This window comes from Typopeltis vanoorti, chromosome 2 (genome assembly GCF_054136105.1).
Source record: "Typopeltis vanoorti isolate ZY-2024b chromosome 2, IOZ_Tvanoo_1.0, whole genome shotgun sequence".
NCBI classification, from domain to species: Eukaryota; Metazoa; Arthropoda; class Arachnida; order Uropygi; family Thelyphonidae; genus Typopeltis; species Typopeltis vanoorti.
In genome coordinates this window covers 20,711,447-20,727,270 of record NC_143550.1, presented here as the reverse complement: position 1 = coordinate 20,727,270, position 15,824 = coordinate 20,711,447, and the positions used below count along the sequence as shown (strand labels likewise).

The following is a 15,824-nucleotide window of genomic DNA, read 5'->3' as shown; positions in this document are numbered from 1 at the left end:
TTACATGCCATATGGAGCGCAGATAGCTATAAGCACTTAAAACAGCTTGAGCTTACAAAGAAGGATATAAAAGTTCTTTCCTTGAAGGCCCTGCAGGGCACACTGGTGGCATGGTATTGCCACCAGAGAATGACTACAATGATAACTAGAACAGGCATAGGGTAAAACACTTGTAAAAACTTAGGCCTATATCAAGTCTGGACGAGATGTAAAGGTAGTACTGCCCATAATCAGTAGAAAGATCAATAAAAAAAAAAGTGGTGTACCACAAGGATCAGTGCTTGGTCTATTGTTATTCAATCTATACATTAATGATATTGGGAAAGATTTGACAAGAGACATACAGCTATTTGCTGATGATGCAAAGACAGGTAGGGTAATCAGGAATGCTGCTGATATTCAGTACTTGCAGAATGATTTCAATAGGCTGGAATTGTGGGCATGGGAAAATGGATGACAGTTCAATGTGAGTAAATGTAAAGTCATTCACTTTGGAATGATTAGTTATCCAATGTCGTATTATATTGGTTTAATTAGGCTAGAAGAAACTGATGAGGCTAGTGATCTTGGAGTGTTAGTAGATAGGAAGTTGAAGTTCAGGGTCATGTGGCAAAGATTGCAAATACAACTCAAAACATAATTGCAATGCTGAAATGAACATTCACATGTAAAGATAAGGATGTTAACATTTTGCCTCTTTACAAGGCCTTGATAAGAGCTCACTTGGACTATTGTGAGCAAGTCTGGTCTCTGTTGTGATTCTGATACAGTGGACTGAGTGCAAAGGACAGTGTTAAAAATGATATCAGGATTATGGAATAATGATTATGAAGACAGATTGAGAATTTGTAGACTGCAGACACACACACACAAAAAAACAAACAAACAAACAAAAAAAACTACACCAACGCCATCTATCGCTGACTGCCACCACTAGTATTTCCACAGACAATCACAAACATCCATGGCTGGATGTTTGTGAACGCAAATGGATGTTTGGGGAAGTATATAAACAAAATAAATTTGTTTTGTTTACGATTGAAGTTTTTATGACAAACAATTTATAAATAATACATAAATATTATCTAAAACATAATATTGAAATACGTTATATTTCTCTTTTGTTTTTATACTTCAAGTGATAATCAACAGTACCAATCAAGGGGTATTATTTTATAGCCCTATTTATTTATATGTGATTACCAAAAGTGAATTCTTATTTGTAAAATGGTAGTAACAGTAACTATAATATTTTATTTAATAAAATCACTTTCGAGACAATTTTACATGAAAAAAAAAAAAAAACTCACTGTCTGGTGCACATTTACCAAGAAAAAAACTCTCCTTTATAGGTTAACATTTACAAACAATTATTACTTTAAGGAAATACTTATGACAACAGCTGCCACACCTTATTTCCTTCCTCCCTCACATTGTGTTCTTCTAGGAGGATCTATAGCCGAGCAATGATTTTCTAGAAAATATTTGACATAGGGATTCGGATTAAATTCATTCAAGGGTTTCCCATTTATACATATTGTCATTAAATCCGAAATATCTTATAGTGGGAGAAGATCTCTTCGTCGTTACGATATTATTCATCACACTAAAAGCTCGTTCAGCTTCAGCGCTGTAAACTGCAATTGTTGCCATAATCACTTTGGCTTTTTTCACCATACTGGGAATTTCGTTTTGTAACTTTCCAGTCAAAGCCATTTCCACTAAATCTCAAATCATTAAGTTTAATTTCATATTTCAAAATAAAATGTAAAGATCTTATTCTCTTTTTTCCTTCTAACCATGGACACGTAACTTCTTTCATATTCCAAGTTTCAGGATAACATACATTTAAAATGTTTTTCAGTTCTTCATCTTCCAAATCCTCATAATTTTCATTTTTAAGTTTAAAATTTCTTTGCTGCATTAATCTATCCTTCAAAGACATTATACGAGGGTTTAGTAATGTTTCTCACGGTAGTTTGTGAAATGTGATTTGCTTTCACTTGCTATTCCTTCAAATTCTTTTGATTTTAACATGGTATAAATTTTAGATTCACAAGAACCTACAGAATTTTTAAAATCATTAATTGCACTAATTGTTCACATGATTAAGGAGTTAGCTCTTATAATACTTATATTGCGACTTTGTAGAGCTTCTGACAGATATGATAATTCCTGTAGGATGTCAATCATTAATGCTAGATCTTTTAAAAATTCAAATTGAGAAGTCGGTTTAAAAAGCCGTTATATTTATCGTTCGATGCAAAATGCTTGCATAAAGCTGGGTAATTTCTCCACACAGCAAGAGCCGTTCGTAAACTGCAAGATAGGCAGCTCCAAACACAAGGCAGATCTTTAAAGTTGCGATACCGAGGTCTTTTGCAATTGTATTTAATTCTCATTGATTTCTTGGTGATTGATGATAAAAAACATAATTTATCTATAAATATTTCAAAATGATTTATTTCTTTAATGTTTTTTTATCGAATCATCTAATGTTAATTGTAAACGATGAGCTACACAATGCCAAATCACAATGTAGGGAAATTTTTGTAGAAGTTTGATTGCAACATCTGATTTGTTTCCTAACATTACATCAGAACAAAATGCAACGAAATGATTTTTTAAATAGTTATCAGAAAATCCATATGAATTTAAAGTAGAAATTATAGTAGCATATATACATTCTGCAGTGGTATTTTCTAGTTCTACAAGATCTACAAAAATCATATATTGTTCAGTGAGCTCAACTTTTATGTGAATAACTAAAATACTAATTTTCTATAATAGCAGACAAATTGACAACATTATCGATTCGTCTGCTATTATAGATATTTTGCAATTTTTTTTTCTATTATTTTGGAGAATATTTCTAATTTTATTTGTTTAGAAATATGTTCAACTATTCTAATTACTGAGAATCTAGAATGCAATGATAATCCTAGAACAATACTATTTTTAATTTGCAGCTCGATTAAATCTGGCAAATCAGACATAGATCGGTTTCACTTAACCAAATTATAAACAGAATTAAACATTTTTGAAGTTATCAAAATTTCTTTTTCATTTAGTTTGCCAATTAAATTTGGTAATATAGATTTGCTACATTCTTCTTTTATTTTTATGATTTTATTATGAGCAAATGATTCATTATGTTTGGATAACTTTTCATGTAAACATGCAGTTTTTGAGTCTGTAGTGTTTCCATTCGGTTCCATTATCATTTCTACCCATTCCTTTGATGATAAAACAACTTTTTTCTCCTTCAACAATTAAGTTTTTATATTTTGAGCAAACACGACATCCTAATTTACCATATTTAACTTCTAACCACTTATACTGCATTTTGAAATACGATTCTTGCTTCTCGTTCCAGCAATCACGTAAATGATTTTCTTTTTCTCCCCCAACTTGTTACATCTTCAATGAATCAATGTGCGTATTATCTTCAACTTCATCTTCGACTTCATTATCAACAGCAGCAGAATCACATTTCATTATTTTTTCTTTCCCAAAAAATATTAATAAATTTAACTGTCTTTCCATGTTTCACAGGTAAAAATACTTTTACAATTATAAAAATAAAATTTGCTGAATATAGAGTTTTTAAATTTATTATTAGTTTTAAATTTTAAACACAAACAATTGTTATACATCAGTGTACTGACGAACACAGAACTAATGTCCAGTGGAACAACCTGCTGATGACAGTTTTACGAACATCTGATTGTCTACTGGTTTTACCATGCGATTAGCTACCAGAAGGGAGAAGGGTAAAGATAGAGCATGCTATCTTTATTTATTTTCAAACTTTCGTTATAGAGGAGTTGAAGCAATAATTCCAAATAATTTATACACTGCCGAATAGAATAATTTTTGTTAGGTTACTGTATGAGTTTGTGGCTTAATATATTTAAAAAAATTATGTTTCTTTTTTTAAATAAAAAGTAAACAAGAAGAACAAGGGGCTCGTAAATTTGAGAAAACTTTAAGAAAGGGCTCACGCGAGCCACTTATAGCTCATCACTGGTCATACAGGATTTCAACTAATGGAATTTTTTTAATTTATGGAGGCTTGGGAAAGAACAAGAGGGCATCCTTGGCAGCTGAGAATGAATGCTGCTAAGAAAGGGTAAAGGCTAGATTTTTTTCTCACTGGGTGTTGCGTGAATGGAATGGATTGCCATTGGATGTTGTGAGTGGAACCAGTGTGAATGAATTCAAGAATAAGTATGATAGCTGGTGTGTGTAGTATGTGGCCTCCCTCTATGAGTCCCTGACTCCCTGGAGGTCTCTCTTAATAATAATGTGTATTTTGCAATTCTTCTCGTCAATTTCATTTCACTTGTTTTTTTTCTATGTTTATCTTGTTTATTTCGCAAATTTCACTGCCATATAATAATGTGAGCACTGCTAAGGTATTGTACATTTTGAAGCATGTTTCTTTTTGTACTATATTTGGATTGCATGTTCTATTTATTAGGCCTATAATCTGTGAAAATTTTGAAGTTTATTTTGTCTTTTTCTCCTTCATATGATATTTCACATCCAATATAATTGAAAGTATTTATCAGTTCTATTATTTTATTAATTACTATTTTACTTCTAACTGGAGTTTGCCCATAATATGCCATTGTTTTAGATTTGTGTATGGATATTTTCATTCCAAACTTTTCTACAATAATGTTTAAATTATATATTCTTCTTCTTCAACCTTTTGGTACTACCAACTGCTGGACGAAGGTCTCCCCAATGGTTTTCCAGATCACTCAGTTTTCTGTTTCTCCCAACCATCTCACTCCTGCAATTTGTTCCAGTTCATCTCTCCACCTTCTTCTCGGTCTTCCTCTTTGTCTTGCTCCATCCATTAATCTCCACTCTGTTGTTTTTCTAGTCCATCTCCCATCACTGCATCTGGCAATATGGCCAGCCCATCTCCACTTAGCCTGTTTAATGTATTTTACAATATCCATGACACCTGTTTGAGATCTTATCCAGATATTTGTCTTCCTATCTCTTAATGTTATTTTTAGCATACTTCTTTCCATGCGATGTTGTGTTGTTCTCAGCATTTTGTTTAGGGCTTCTGTTAAAGTCCATGTTGCTCCTCCATATGTTAGGACAGGAAGTATGCACTGGTCGAAAGCTTTCCTTTTTAGACTCATAGGGATGTCACTTCTGAATATGTCTCTCATTTTCCCATAAGTCATCCATCCAAGGTGAATTCTTCGTTCAATCTCTTTTCTTTGGCACTCCTCAAAGGATAACAATTCGCCCAAATATACATATGAAGTAACTTGTTCTATTTCATGGTTTTCAACTTTGTGAGGTCTGTGGTTAATATAGTTATTCATCATAATTTTTGTTTTTTCTCTATTTATTTTTAATCCAATTACTCTGGAGGCTTCATTTATTGATTTAGCCTTTCTTCCAGATCTTCAATCTAATCTGCTATCAGGACAATATCATCTGCAAATTTCAGATGATGCAGCCTTTCTCCATTTATGTTTATTCCTTTTGTTTCCCAATCAAGGCTTCTAAAGACTTCCCCTAGTGCAGCTGTAAATAATTTGGGAGATATGGTGTGGCCTTGCTTTTTTGTATTGGGAACTTTTCACTGTTTTTATATAATTTAATTACAGAAGTTGCATTATTGTCAACATGTTTTAGTGTTTCAATATATGGTTTCTCAGTTCCCTGGGTTTCAAGTGCTTTTAGTGTTGCAGATGTTTTAACTGAATCAAATACTTTTTCGTAGTCTATATAGGCCAGACATAAGGGTTTATTGTATTCAACTGATTTTTCAATGAGCTGTCTTAATGTGTGAATATGGTCCGAAGTATTGTAATTCTTCCTAAATTCAGCTTGCTCACAGGATTGCATTCCCTCTAGTTTAGATTTTATTCTATTATTTATAATTTTTGTGAAAACTTTATATATATAGTGGGGAGTAGACTTATAGGTCTGTAGTTTTTAATTTCTTCCTTATTGCCCTTTATAAAAATTAATATGAGAAGTGAATTGTTCCAATTTTTTGGAATTTTTCTCTGTTTCAGGCATTTATTAAAGAGTCTAGTAGGCTGTTTGATGACAGGGCTTCCTCCCAGTTTTAAGAAGTCTATCATAATTCCATCTTCTCCTGGGGACTTTCCATTCTTCACTTCTTGCAGTGGCATTTCCATTTCGCCTTGTAAGATCTCAGGGGCATCATTTTTTCCTCACTCGAGTTATCCATAGATGATTCTTGGATGGCACGGTTCTTTCTTTTCATAGAGTTCAGTATAAAATTCCTGTATTCTTTTGATTATTTCATCTATTTTTTATAAGTTCACCATTTTTTCCTCTTACAGCAGCTATTTCCTTTGTTCCAACTGATAATGTTTGTCTTAGGACCATCATATTACTATTGTTTTCTATTGTTTCTTTAATTTTCCTAGTTTTATACGATCTAAGTTCATGTTTCATCCTTTTACGTATAGTTTTACAAATTTCCATATATATTCTATTTTATTGGTGTCAATCAAATCTGTTTTCATATCTCTTCTTTTCTTCATCAGATCTAAGGTTTCCTGTCTTAGTTTTAATTCTCCTTGGTGCCTTTTTACACCTCCTATTTCTAGTGCACAATTCAAGATAGATTTTGTTAATATTTCATTAGCATCATCGATGATAGTAACTTTGTTTAACTTTTTAGTTCATTTTTGAGTGATTCTCTATAACAGCTTTTATTGTGGGAGAGGTTTTGTAGATACACTAAATTGGACTTTTTTCATCATCATCATCATCAAATTCCTGCCATGTACCCACAAGGCGTGTACAGGATATGATAATACTACATGAAAAAATTATATCATTACTAACTTCGTATCTATAATTTTCCTCCAAATCAGTCGGTTACTTGTCAAGACTCCAACATTATCAGATCTTACAGAATGGACGAGGAAAGAGTAGCAAATCAAATCAAAATGTTCTTTTCCAGGTAGGCAAGAAAAAGACCCAGAGGAAGACCAAGATATAGGTGGATTGATACAGTACAAAGTGCCTTAGACGATAGAAATATAAGATCTGATAATGTTGGAGTATTGACAAGTAACTGACTGATTTGGAGGAAAATTGTAGATAGGAAGTTAGTAATGATGTAATTTTTTTCATGTAGCACTATCATATCCTGTACACCCCTTGAGGGTACATGGCAGGAATTTGATGATGATGAAAAAAGTCCACCAAAATAAAAAATGATGGACTTTTTTCATCATCATCAAATTCCTGCCATGTACCCTCAAGGGGTGTACAGGATATGATAGTACTACATAAAAAAAATTACATCTTTACTAACTTCCTATCTACAATTTTCCTCCAAATCAGTCTGTTACTTGTCAAGACTCCAACATTATCAGATCTTATATTTCTATCATCTAAGGCACTTTATACAGTATCAATCCACCTATATCTTGGTCTTCCTCTGGGTCTTTTTCTTGCCAACCTGGCAGAGAACATTTGATTTGCTAATCTTTCCTCTTCCATTCTGTTTATGTGTCCATACCACCTTAGATTAGCTCTGCTAATGCATTCCTCAATGCTGACAATGTCACTTTCTTTCCTAATATCCTCGTTTTTAATATGATATTGCCATTAATGCCATCTGTTCGTGACCCTATTTTTTCTCAGGACTCTCATATCTGCAGTCTTTGATCAAGTGTTTTACTTCTGACCCATCTCTCAGATCTATGAGTTAAAACTAGTTTGAACACTGTCTTGATTACAGCTAATTTAGTGTTCCGACTAATTTCTCTCTTATTCCATATGAATTTATTCAAGTGACATCCTACCATACCAGCTTTGCTGATTCTGTTGTCTATTTCTACATTGAATTTACCATCTTCACTAAAAATCAGGCCTGAGTAGCTGAAATGTTTTACATGTTCCACAGGTTCTCCGTTCACAACACAGTTGACATTTTCAATGATTCTGCCTATTTTCATTGTCTTTGCCTTTTTATTGGTGACCTTCATACCATATCTGTTACAACAGTTATTCGATTTAGTCAAAGAATCTTGGAGACTTGTAGCAGATTTATTTAAAAGTATAACATCATCTGCATAAAGCAAAGAGCTGACATTAACATCTCCAATTTTGATATCATGTTTAAAACCACATTCCTTCATAATGTGATCCATATAGATAATGAATAACAGAGGAGATAATGTACATCCTTGTCTCATACCAGTTTTAACATTAAACCATCTTCCTGTACTCCTTCAATTCTAACTGCTGACTTACAACTCAAAAACTAAGTATTGCTTGATATAATGCCCCATTGACACCATATAACTGTAGCGTATTGAATAGCTTCTCTCTCTTAGCACCTTGTCATATGCCTTTTCCAAATTGACAAAACTTAAATACAGATCTTTGTTATATTCCCATGCTTTCTAGACTATTTGTTGTAAAGTGAAGATCTGATCCTGACAGCCTCTATTTGGCCTGAATCCAGCTTGTTCTTCATCCAGCTTTTCTTCCACATTTCTTCTCAACCGTTTCTCAAGTATACTTGCATAGATCTTGCCAGGAACACTTAGTAGGGAAATACCTCTGTAATTCTCGCATTCAGTTTTATTTCACTTTTAATATATGGGTACCATGAGAGCTCTACTCCAATCATCGTAATTTGTCCCTTTGTCCAGGCTTTCTGAACTATGCAGTGCAGCCACTAAGACTTTTATACCACCATACTTCAACATTTCTGGTCAAATATCATCTACTCCTGCTGCCTTTCCATATTTTAAGCCTTTGATGGCTTTTTCTACTTCGAGAATGGATATGTATTCCTGACTGCATGCCTGCTCAATGTTTTTTACCACAGTATTGTCATAACTGCTTGTTTCAGTTAGCAGTTTTTCAAAATAATTACTCCATACTTCAAGGATATCTTTTTCTTCCATTTTCATGTCACCTTTATCATCTCTTAATTCCTTTTACAGCACTCTTTCCTACATTCCTAAACTTCTTCAACAACCTCCAGAATATTTTCCCACCTTCTTGATATTTATTTTCTATATTCTGGCCAAAGTCCTCCCCATGACTTTTGTTTAGTTAGTTTTACACAGTGTTTAGCATTCTCGCATTTGCCTCTGTATTCTCTAAGAGCACAAGCTGAGTTATGCCAGGAACTTTTGATATGCTTTCTTCTTTTCCTTCACTGCCTCTTTAACTTCCTGTGTCCATCATGGAATTCTAATTTTTCTATCCTTGCAGACAACTTCACCACATGCCTCTCTAGCTGAATCAATCAAGGCTTTCTTCATGGCTTCCCAATGAATCTCCATGGTTCCTGGAGATTTGATTCCTGTTCTCAAATTCTTTCATTTTTTCTCCAATAATCTTTGTGTATTTTAGTCTACAGTTCACATCTGAGAGCTGCTCAACTTTGATTCGCCAAAAAACTTTCTTCCATGTTATTCTTTTCAATATGAAATTCAATTTTATCCTGCTCAAGACTAAATAGTGATCACTTCCAATTTCAAATCCTCTGTACACTCTGGTGTCCTGCACCAGGGAGAAAACATCACTATCAACAATAACACAGTCAATGAGACTTTTCTTATTCCTAGCCTCTTCTCTCCAAGTGAATTTGTGCACATTTTTATGTCAGAACATGGTGTTAGTAATAACCAGTCCATGTCCTGAGCAGAAATCGAACAGATATTTGCCATTATTATTAGCTTTGCTCTTTTCTCCAAATTTTCCCAATATATTTTTGTATGTCTCACAATCATTTCCTACTCTGCTATTTATATCACCAACAAGGACCAACTTTTCCTTTTTCATTGTGTCAGTTGCTTTTTCTAAAGCATCAAAAAATTTCTCCACTTCTACTTTAGTAGAACCTTCTGTGGGACAATAGGCACAAATAAGTCTCATTGTCCAGTTCCCCATTCTCATATTTGCCCACATTACTCTACTTGAGACTGACTGCCATTCAAGAAGATTAGCCTTGTATTTTGTGTTGAATACTATGGCTACTCCTTCTTTTCCTTGATTTTCACTGCCTGAATATAACATTTTGTATTTATTGCTCAGAAAGATCTCACCAGTTTTGGTCTTTTTTGTTTCAGTCACCCCTATTATGTCGATCGGGTACTTATCTAATTCCTCAGCTAGCTCCATTTCTTTGCCATTCAGGCTTCTTATGTTGATAGTACTGATCTTTATCTCTGGTGATGTTGAGTTGGGGTGTGTTTTCAGATTTGTTCCAGTAGCTGACTTTTCGCTGTTCGCCCTGGTTCCCTGGCGAAAACAACGGGGGCCTTGTTTAACCGGGCGACGCCCCAGCCGGCATGAAATTTTGTCATGTTGTACCATCATTTTTTATTTTGGTTTAACCAATAAGAATACAATTTGGTCGGCTAAATCCCAAATTGCCAGCCCATCCTCGTTCGTTCAGTATCCAAGTAGATACCCAACAGGGTGCACCACGAGAAGGTGAGGATTGGACATTAGGTCAAAAGCCCTGGATGGTTCTCCGCATTCCTTTAAAGGCTATGTGGAGGTCTCCTCTCAGTTATACAGCTTTGACCCTTATGAGCTTATTCCATTCCCATTTTTTGTTGATCCATACTTTTGCCCTTACTAGTTTGTGGTCACTTCCAGTATTAAATCTATTAAGCACTTCGGTATTATTTATTATATATCTTCCGTTGGATAGGATGAAGTCTATTTCATTGTAAGTTTGTCCATTTGGGCTTCTCCAAGTCCATTTTCTATTGATTTACTTCTATAAAGCTGTTCATAATAAAGAGGTTATTTTCTTCTGCGAATTCAATAAGTCTTTCTCCTCTTTCATTAATCTCCAAATCCAAATTTACCGATGGAGTTCAGATGGTCATCTCCGATTCCAATCTTGGCATTAAAGTCACCCATTATAATTATGTAGAATTCTTTAGAATTATTTAATGTGGATTCTAATGTTTCATAGAAATCTTCTATCTCTTCATCTGGATGGTCTGTAGTTGGGGTATATACTTGTATAATTTTCAGTTGGTATCTTTTATTTATGAAGAGACTTAGTTCAGCTATTCTTGATGTTACTTTATTAACAAACAGGACACTGTCCTTGATTGTTTTATTTATTACAAATACTACACCACCAGTTGAGTTTCTGTCACATTCACAGTGGTAGAGTAGATGTCCATCTTTTAATCGCATGAGAGTTTTTTCTTTCCTTCTTATCTCTGAAAGGCCCACAACATCCCATTTTATATGGTTCAATTCCTTCATCAGTTCTTCCAATCTATCATCATCCCATAGAGATCTGCAGTTATATGTTCCTACTAATACCCTTCTATCATTGTGCACTGTAGGTGGACTCATTCTAGCTAGTGGAGACTGTAGCATATATTTTGACCTAGACCCTCTGCCTAAGTCCACGTGTCCCTTTTTATGCTGGGCGACGGGCGAGCCAGTATGTAATTTTCCTATTTTATTCATCATTGACCCGGGATCAGGAACGCACACTGGATTGACTCGAACTCATACTCCAAGAAAAGGCAAGACAAGACCCCGTTTCAACATAGCGATCTGCTATTTATACGGTCCCGATGACCTTCATTTTTGCTTACGTCATCGTCCACTGGGTACTGTAATTTTCTGCACCTGACACCGTCTATTGGTGCTATTAGATGAGAGACTCCCATGTAATATCGCACTGCACGTGTACAGTAGCCTCAGGTCATGACTTAATCTTCTTAATCCTGTCTGGAATTTTTTTGTTCACTATGGCATACTTAGACACAATACTCCTTTGTTCTTACACAAAACTATTGATAATGCATTATTCATAATTCAAAAATAAAAATAAAATAAAAATAAACATTATTTCTATTACAATTACACGAAGTTTATTCATTGATATACAAGTATTTTAGCAGAATTTAGTATACTTGTAAAATCTGAATAAAAGGTATTATATTACTAAAATCCCATTCATTCAACTTTTAACAACTCTACTCTTTCTAGTTATTTAAAATTTGAATGGAGCAAAAATCATGTCATAAGTGATTCTTGTCTCGTGGAAAGACACTTCTTTTGATCAGTTTCACACAACAAGCAGCTGGAGATTATTTTCATGGTAATTTAACTTTAAAATTTAATTACATAAAAACAAATCAATGAACTTATAAGAAATTACTACCAAAATATTAAAAAGAGCAAAATGGGTTAGACAATTTTGTCACACAACTGTTTCAATTAATTTCAATATACTGTTGATGTTTGGATTAAACCAACAGCTAAAAAATTAAAAAATCATTAATTAGTGACTCAGTGACTTGGTATTTCAAGAATTTAATGTGAGAAAATTAATAAATTAAGTTGGAAGTTTTTTCACTTGGTTAGACTATAAATTATATTTTAGTTTAATCCTTTATCCAAGTGTAAGCAAACAAAGTTTGCACTTGAAGTATCTTCAGGACTGGGACAACTTGTGGCAAAGGTGGACTGACTTCACATCACTTGCTTTACTATCCCATAATGCAAAGCACATCCCCTTGCAGACATGTACAATGTCTATGCATTATGGGAAGGGTCACTACAAAAAACCAGTTTTGACTTTTATTGAGGCCTCTTCAGTGGGAGCCAGACCCAGAGGTGATACCAAGGTTGCAGCAATGCAGAAGTCATATTTCCATATACGAGTTGCCAAAAGTTTTTGAGAACAGGAACCAAACCATGGAGATTCAGTGGCAAGCCATGAAGAAAACCCTGATTGATTCAGCCAGAGAGGCATGTGGTGAGGTTGTCTGCAAGGATAGAAAAACCAGAACTCCATGGTGGACACAGGAAGTTAAAGAGGCAGTGGAAGAAAAGAAGAAAGCATATCAACAGTACCTGGCAAATAAGTCAGCTTGTGCTCTTAGAGAATATAGAGACAAATGCAAGAATGCTAAACACTGTAAAACTAGCTAAACAAAAGTCATGGGAGGACTTTGGCAAGAATATAGAAAATAAATATCAATTGAAGTATGGAAGATGTTGGAAGCTTTTCATTTGATTAGACTATACATTATATAATAATAATAAATGATAAAGGATTAAACTAAATATATAATTTATAGTCTAACAAAGCGAAAAAACTTCCATCTTTCACTAATCCAGAGTAATTTAATAATAAGGTGAGACATCTTTTGGCAACTCATCATCAAATTCCTGCCATGTACCCACAAGGGGTGTACAGGATATGATAGTACTACATGAAAAAATTATATCATTACTAACTTCGTATCTATAATTTTCCTCCAAATCAGTCTGTTACTTGTCAAGGCTCCAACATTATCAGATCTTACAGAATTGTCGAGGAAAGATTAGCAAATCAAATCAAATGTTCTTTGCCAGGTTGGCAAGAAAAAGACCCAGAGGAAGACCAAGATATAGGTGGATTGATACAGTAAAAAGTGCCTTATATAAGATCTGATAATGTTGGAGTCTTGACAAGTAACAGACTGACTTGGAGGAAAATTGTAGATAGGAAGTTAGTGATGATGTAAATTTTTCATGTAGTACTATCATATTCTGTACACCCCTTGTGGGTACATGGCAGGAATTTGATGATGAGTTGCCAAAAGATGTCTCACCTTATTATTAAATTACTCTGGATTAGTGAAAGATGGAAGTTTTTTCGCTTTGTTAGACTATAAATTATATATTTAGTTTAATCCTTTATCATTTATTATTATTATATAATGTATAGTCTAATCAAGTGAAAAGCTTCCAACATCTTTCTCTAATCCAAAGTAATTGAATAATAAAGGCGTGACACCTTTTGGCAACTCGTGACACATTTTGGCAACTCGTATATGGAAATATGACTTCTGCATTACTTCAACCTTTGTATCAACTCTGGTTCCCACTGAAGAGACCTCAATAAAAATCAAAACCAGTCTGGGTAGTGACCCTTCCCATAATGCATAGCATTTTACATGTCTGCAAGGAGATGTGCTTTGCATTATGGGATACTAAGGCAAGTGATGTGAAGTCAGTCCAACTTTGCCACATGTTGCCCCAGTCCTGAAGATACTTCAGGTGCAAACTTCATTTGCTTATACCTGGATAAAGAATTAAACTAAATATATAATTTATATAATTAATAAATTAAGATTTTTCAGTTTTGTTATGACTTTCTTTTTTAGATGTATAGCTCTTTCTAATGACAGATTATGGTAAACATATTTGGAGTTGCTATTTTTGGAGATATACTTCTGAGGTGATTGATGTAGTGAGAAAGTAAAGCAACAGCAATGCTTTCAGCATTTCCATCTACTTAGTAAAGTAACTTTATAAAGAAATTCATAAATCAGCTAGAATTACGATTCAAATTTAGCATAAACAAAAAGGAATGTGCAGGGTGGTGGGATATTTACCTATGGGGAAAATCTATTAATTATAAGTGCTGCAGGCTATACAATAGCCATTTACAATACTAATTCTTTCAAGGTAGAAGTCACATGTAGAGATTAATGTACAGTTCAGTTTGAATTAACTTTTACATGTTTTTTTAAAACTAATCCATTTTGAACTACATTTCCAACATGAACTTATGGACATGAACTCTCACTGTAATGTGAAATCTATACTTACAGAATCTTCTTCTCCTTCTAAACTTGAAAGCCCATCAACTTCTCCAGGACCTTCCCATGGTTCCAATTCTTTTTCTATTAATTGTCCATTAAATTTACTTATTCCTGTGTCTGTGAAATTATCTAAAGAAAAAGGGAAGGAGATCATAAGATTTAGTTTGAAAAGTTCTGTGAATCAAGTTATTTAATAAAATAATAATAATTATTAATTAAGAGGGAGATGTTAAATCCCGTTTTATTTTATAGCCAGGTACGAAACTCGGGTCGAAATCCATTGACATCCATAGAGTTTCAATGCCGAAAAAACTATCGGCAGAACCAAGTGTAAATGATCACTTGGGTAGTACTACACCAGGGCAACTCCATGCAAAGGTGGAGCAAGCTCCGTCACTAACTTTAATATTCTCTCATAATGTAAAACCCAGCTCCTAAGAGATGTATAAGAGATAATAAGCCTTTCGGCTTATTATCTTTGTAAATAATAATTATTATTTGACACCTCCAGGGAGTCCAAGGACTCATCGAGGGAAGGCACCTGCTCTACAACTCCTTCTCCACCAATCAATCACCAACTGACCGCAACTACATCTACTGCCAACCACCACTGGCATTTCCACAGACAACCACAAACATCCATGCTCATGGCAGGATTCAAACCCGCAGCCTTTTGGCTGGAGAGCAGATATGCTATCCACTTGGCCAACCAGGCTGGCAAAATTTATCCACTGACTTTTTATATAACAGACTTGTTTACCTCTTCAGAGTGAAATAACTATACAATAAAGAGGTTAATAACGGTAAGGCTCTTAAGCTATACAGCTAGCATATATCAAAATAAAAAATCAAATTAAAACAAATTAATAATGATAAAGTGAAAAGAAATAACAGACCATATTAACAAGTATAGGAGCTGCCAAACTTCATATTTCCAATGAGAAAGAAGATGAGAATTAACACAAAGTCACTGGGGTGAGCGAGAGGACAATTCAAAATTTGAACAACAGTCCCTTCTGTTCAGATTTTAAGTGCACTGTTCTAAAAGAGTGCACAAGATTCACAACAGTTTCTTGAAATGTTCAAGAAACCTTTCATACATCATTTTATCTCATTCTCATTAAAGTACCCTAGACTATGAAAAGTTGTTGAATTAGCAATTCATATTGAAGGGACAGGTTGTTATTACCCCAAATTTCT

At 34.1% G+C, this 15,824-nt stretch overlaps 1 protein-coding gene across 4 annotated transcripts in view; it reads right to left on the bottom strand.

Moving 5' to 3' along the window:
* Positions 1–15,824, bottom strand: part of LOC150108866 (uncharacterized) — a 377,690-nt gene that overhangs the window by 211,239 nt on the left and 150,627 nt on the right. For all 4 annotated transcript variants that reach the window (XM_090403872.1, XM_090403896.1, XM_090403887.1 and 1 more), the window contains exon 6: positions 14,632–14,753. In XM_090403872.1, the coding sequence (XP_090259998.1) occupies positions 14,632–14,753 (122 nt within the window). The remainder of the gene's footprint in view (positions 1–14,631; positions 14,754–15,824) is intronic.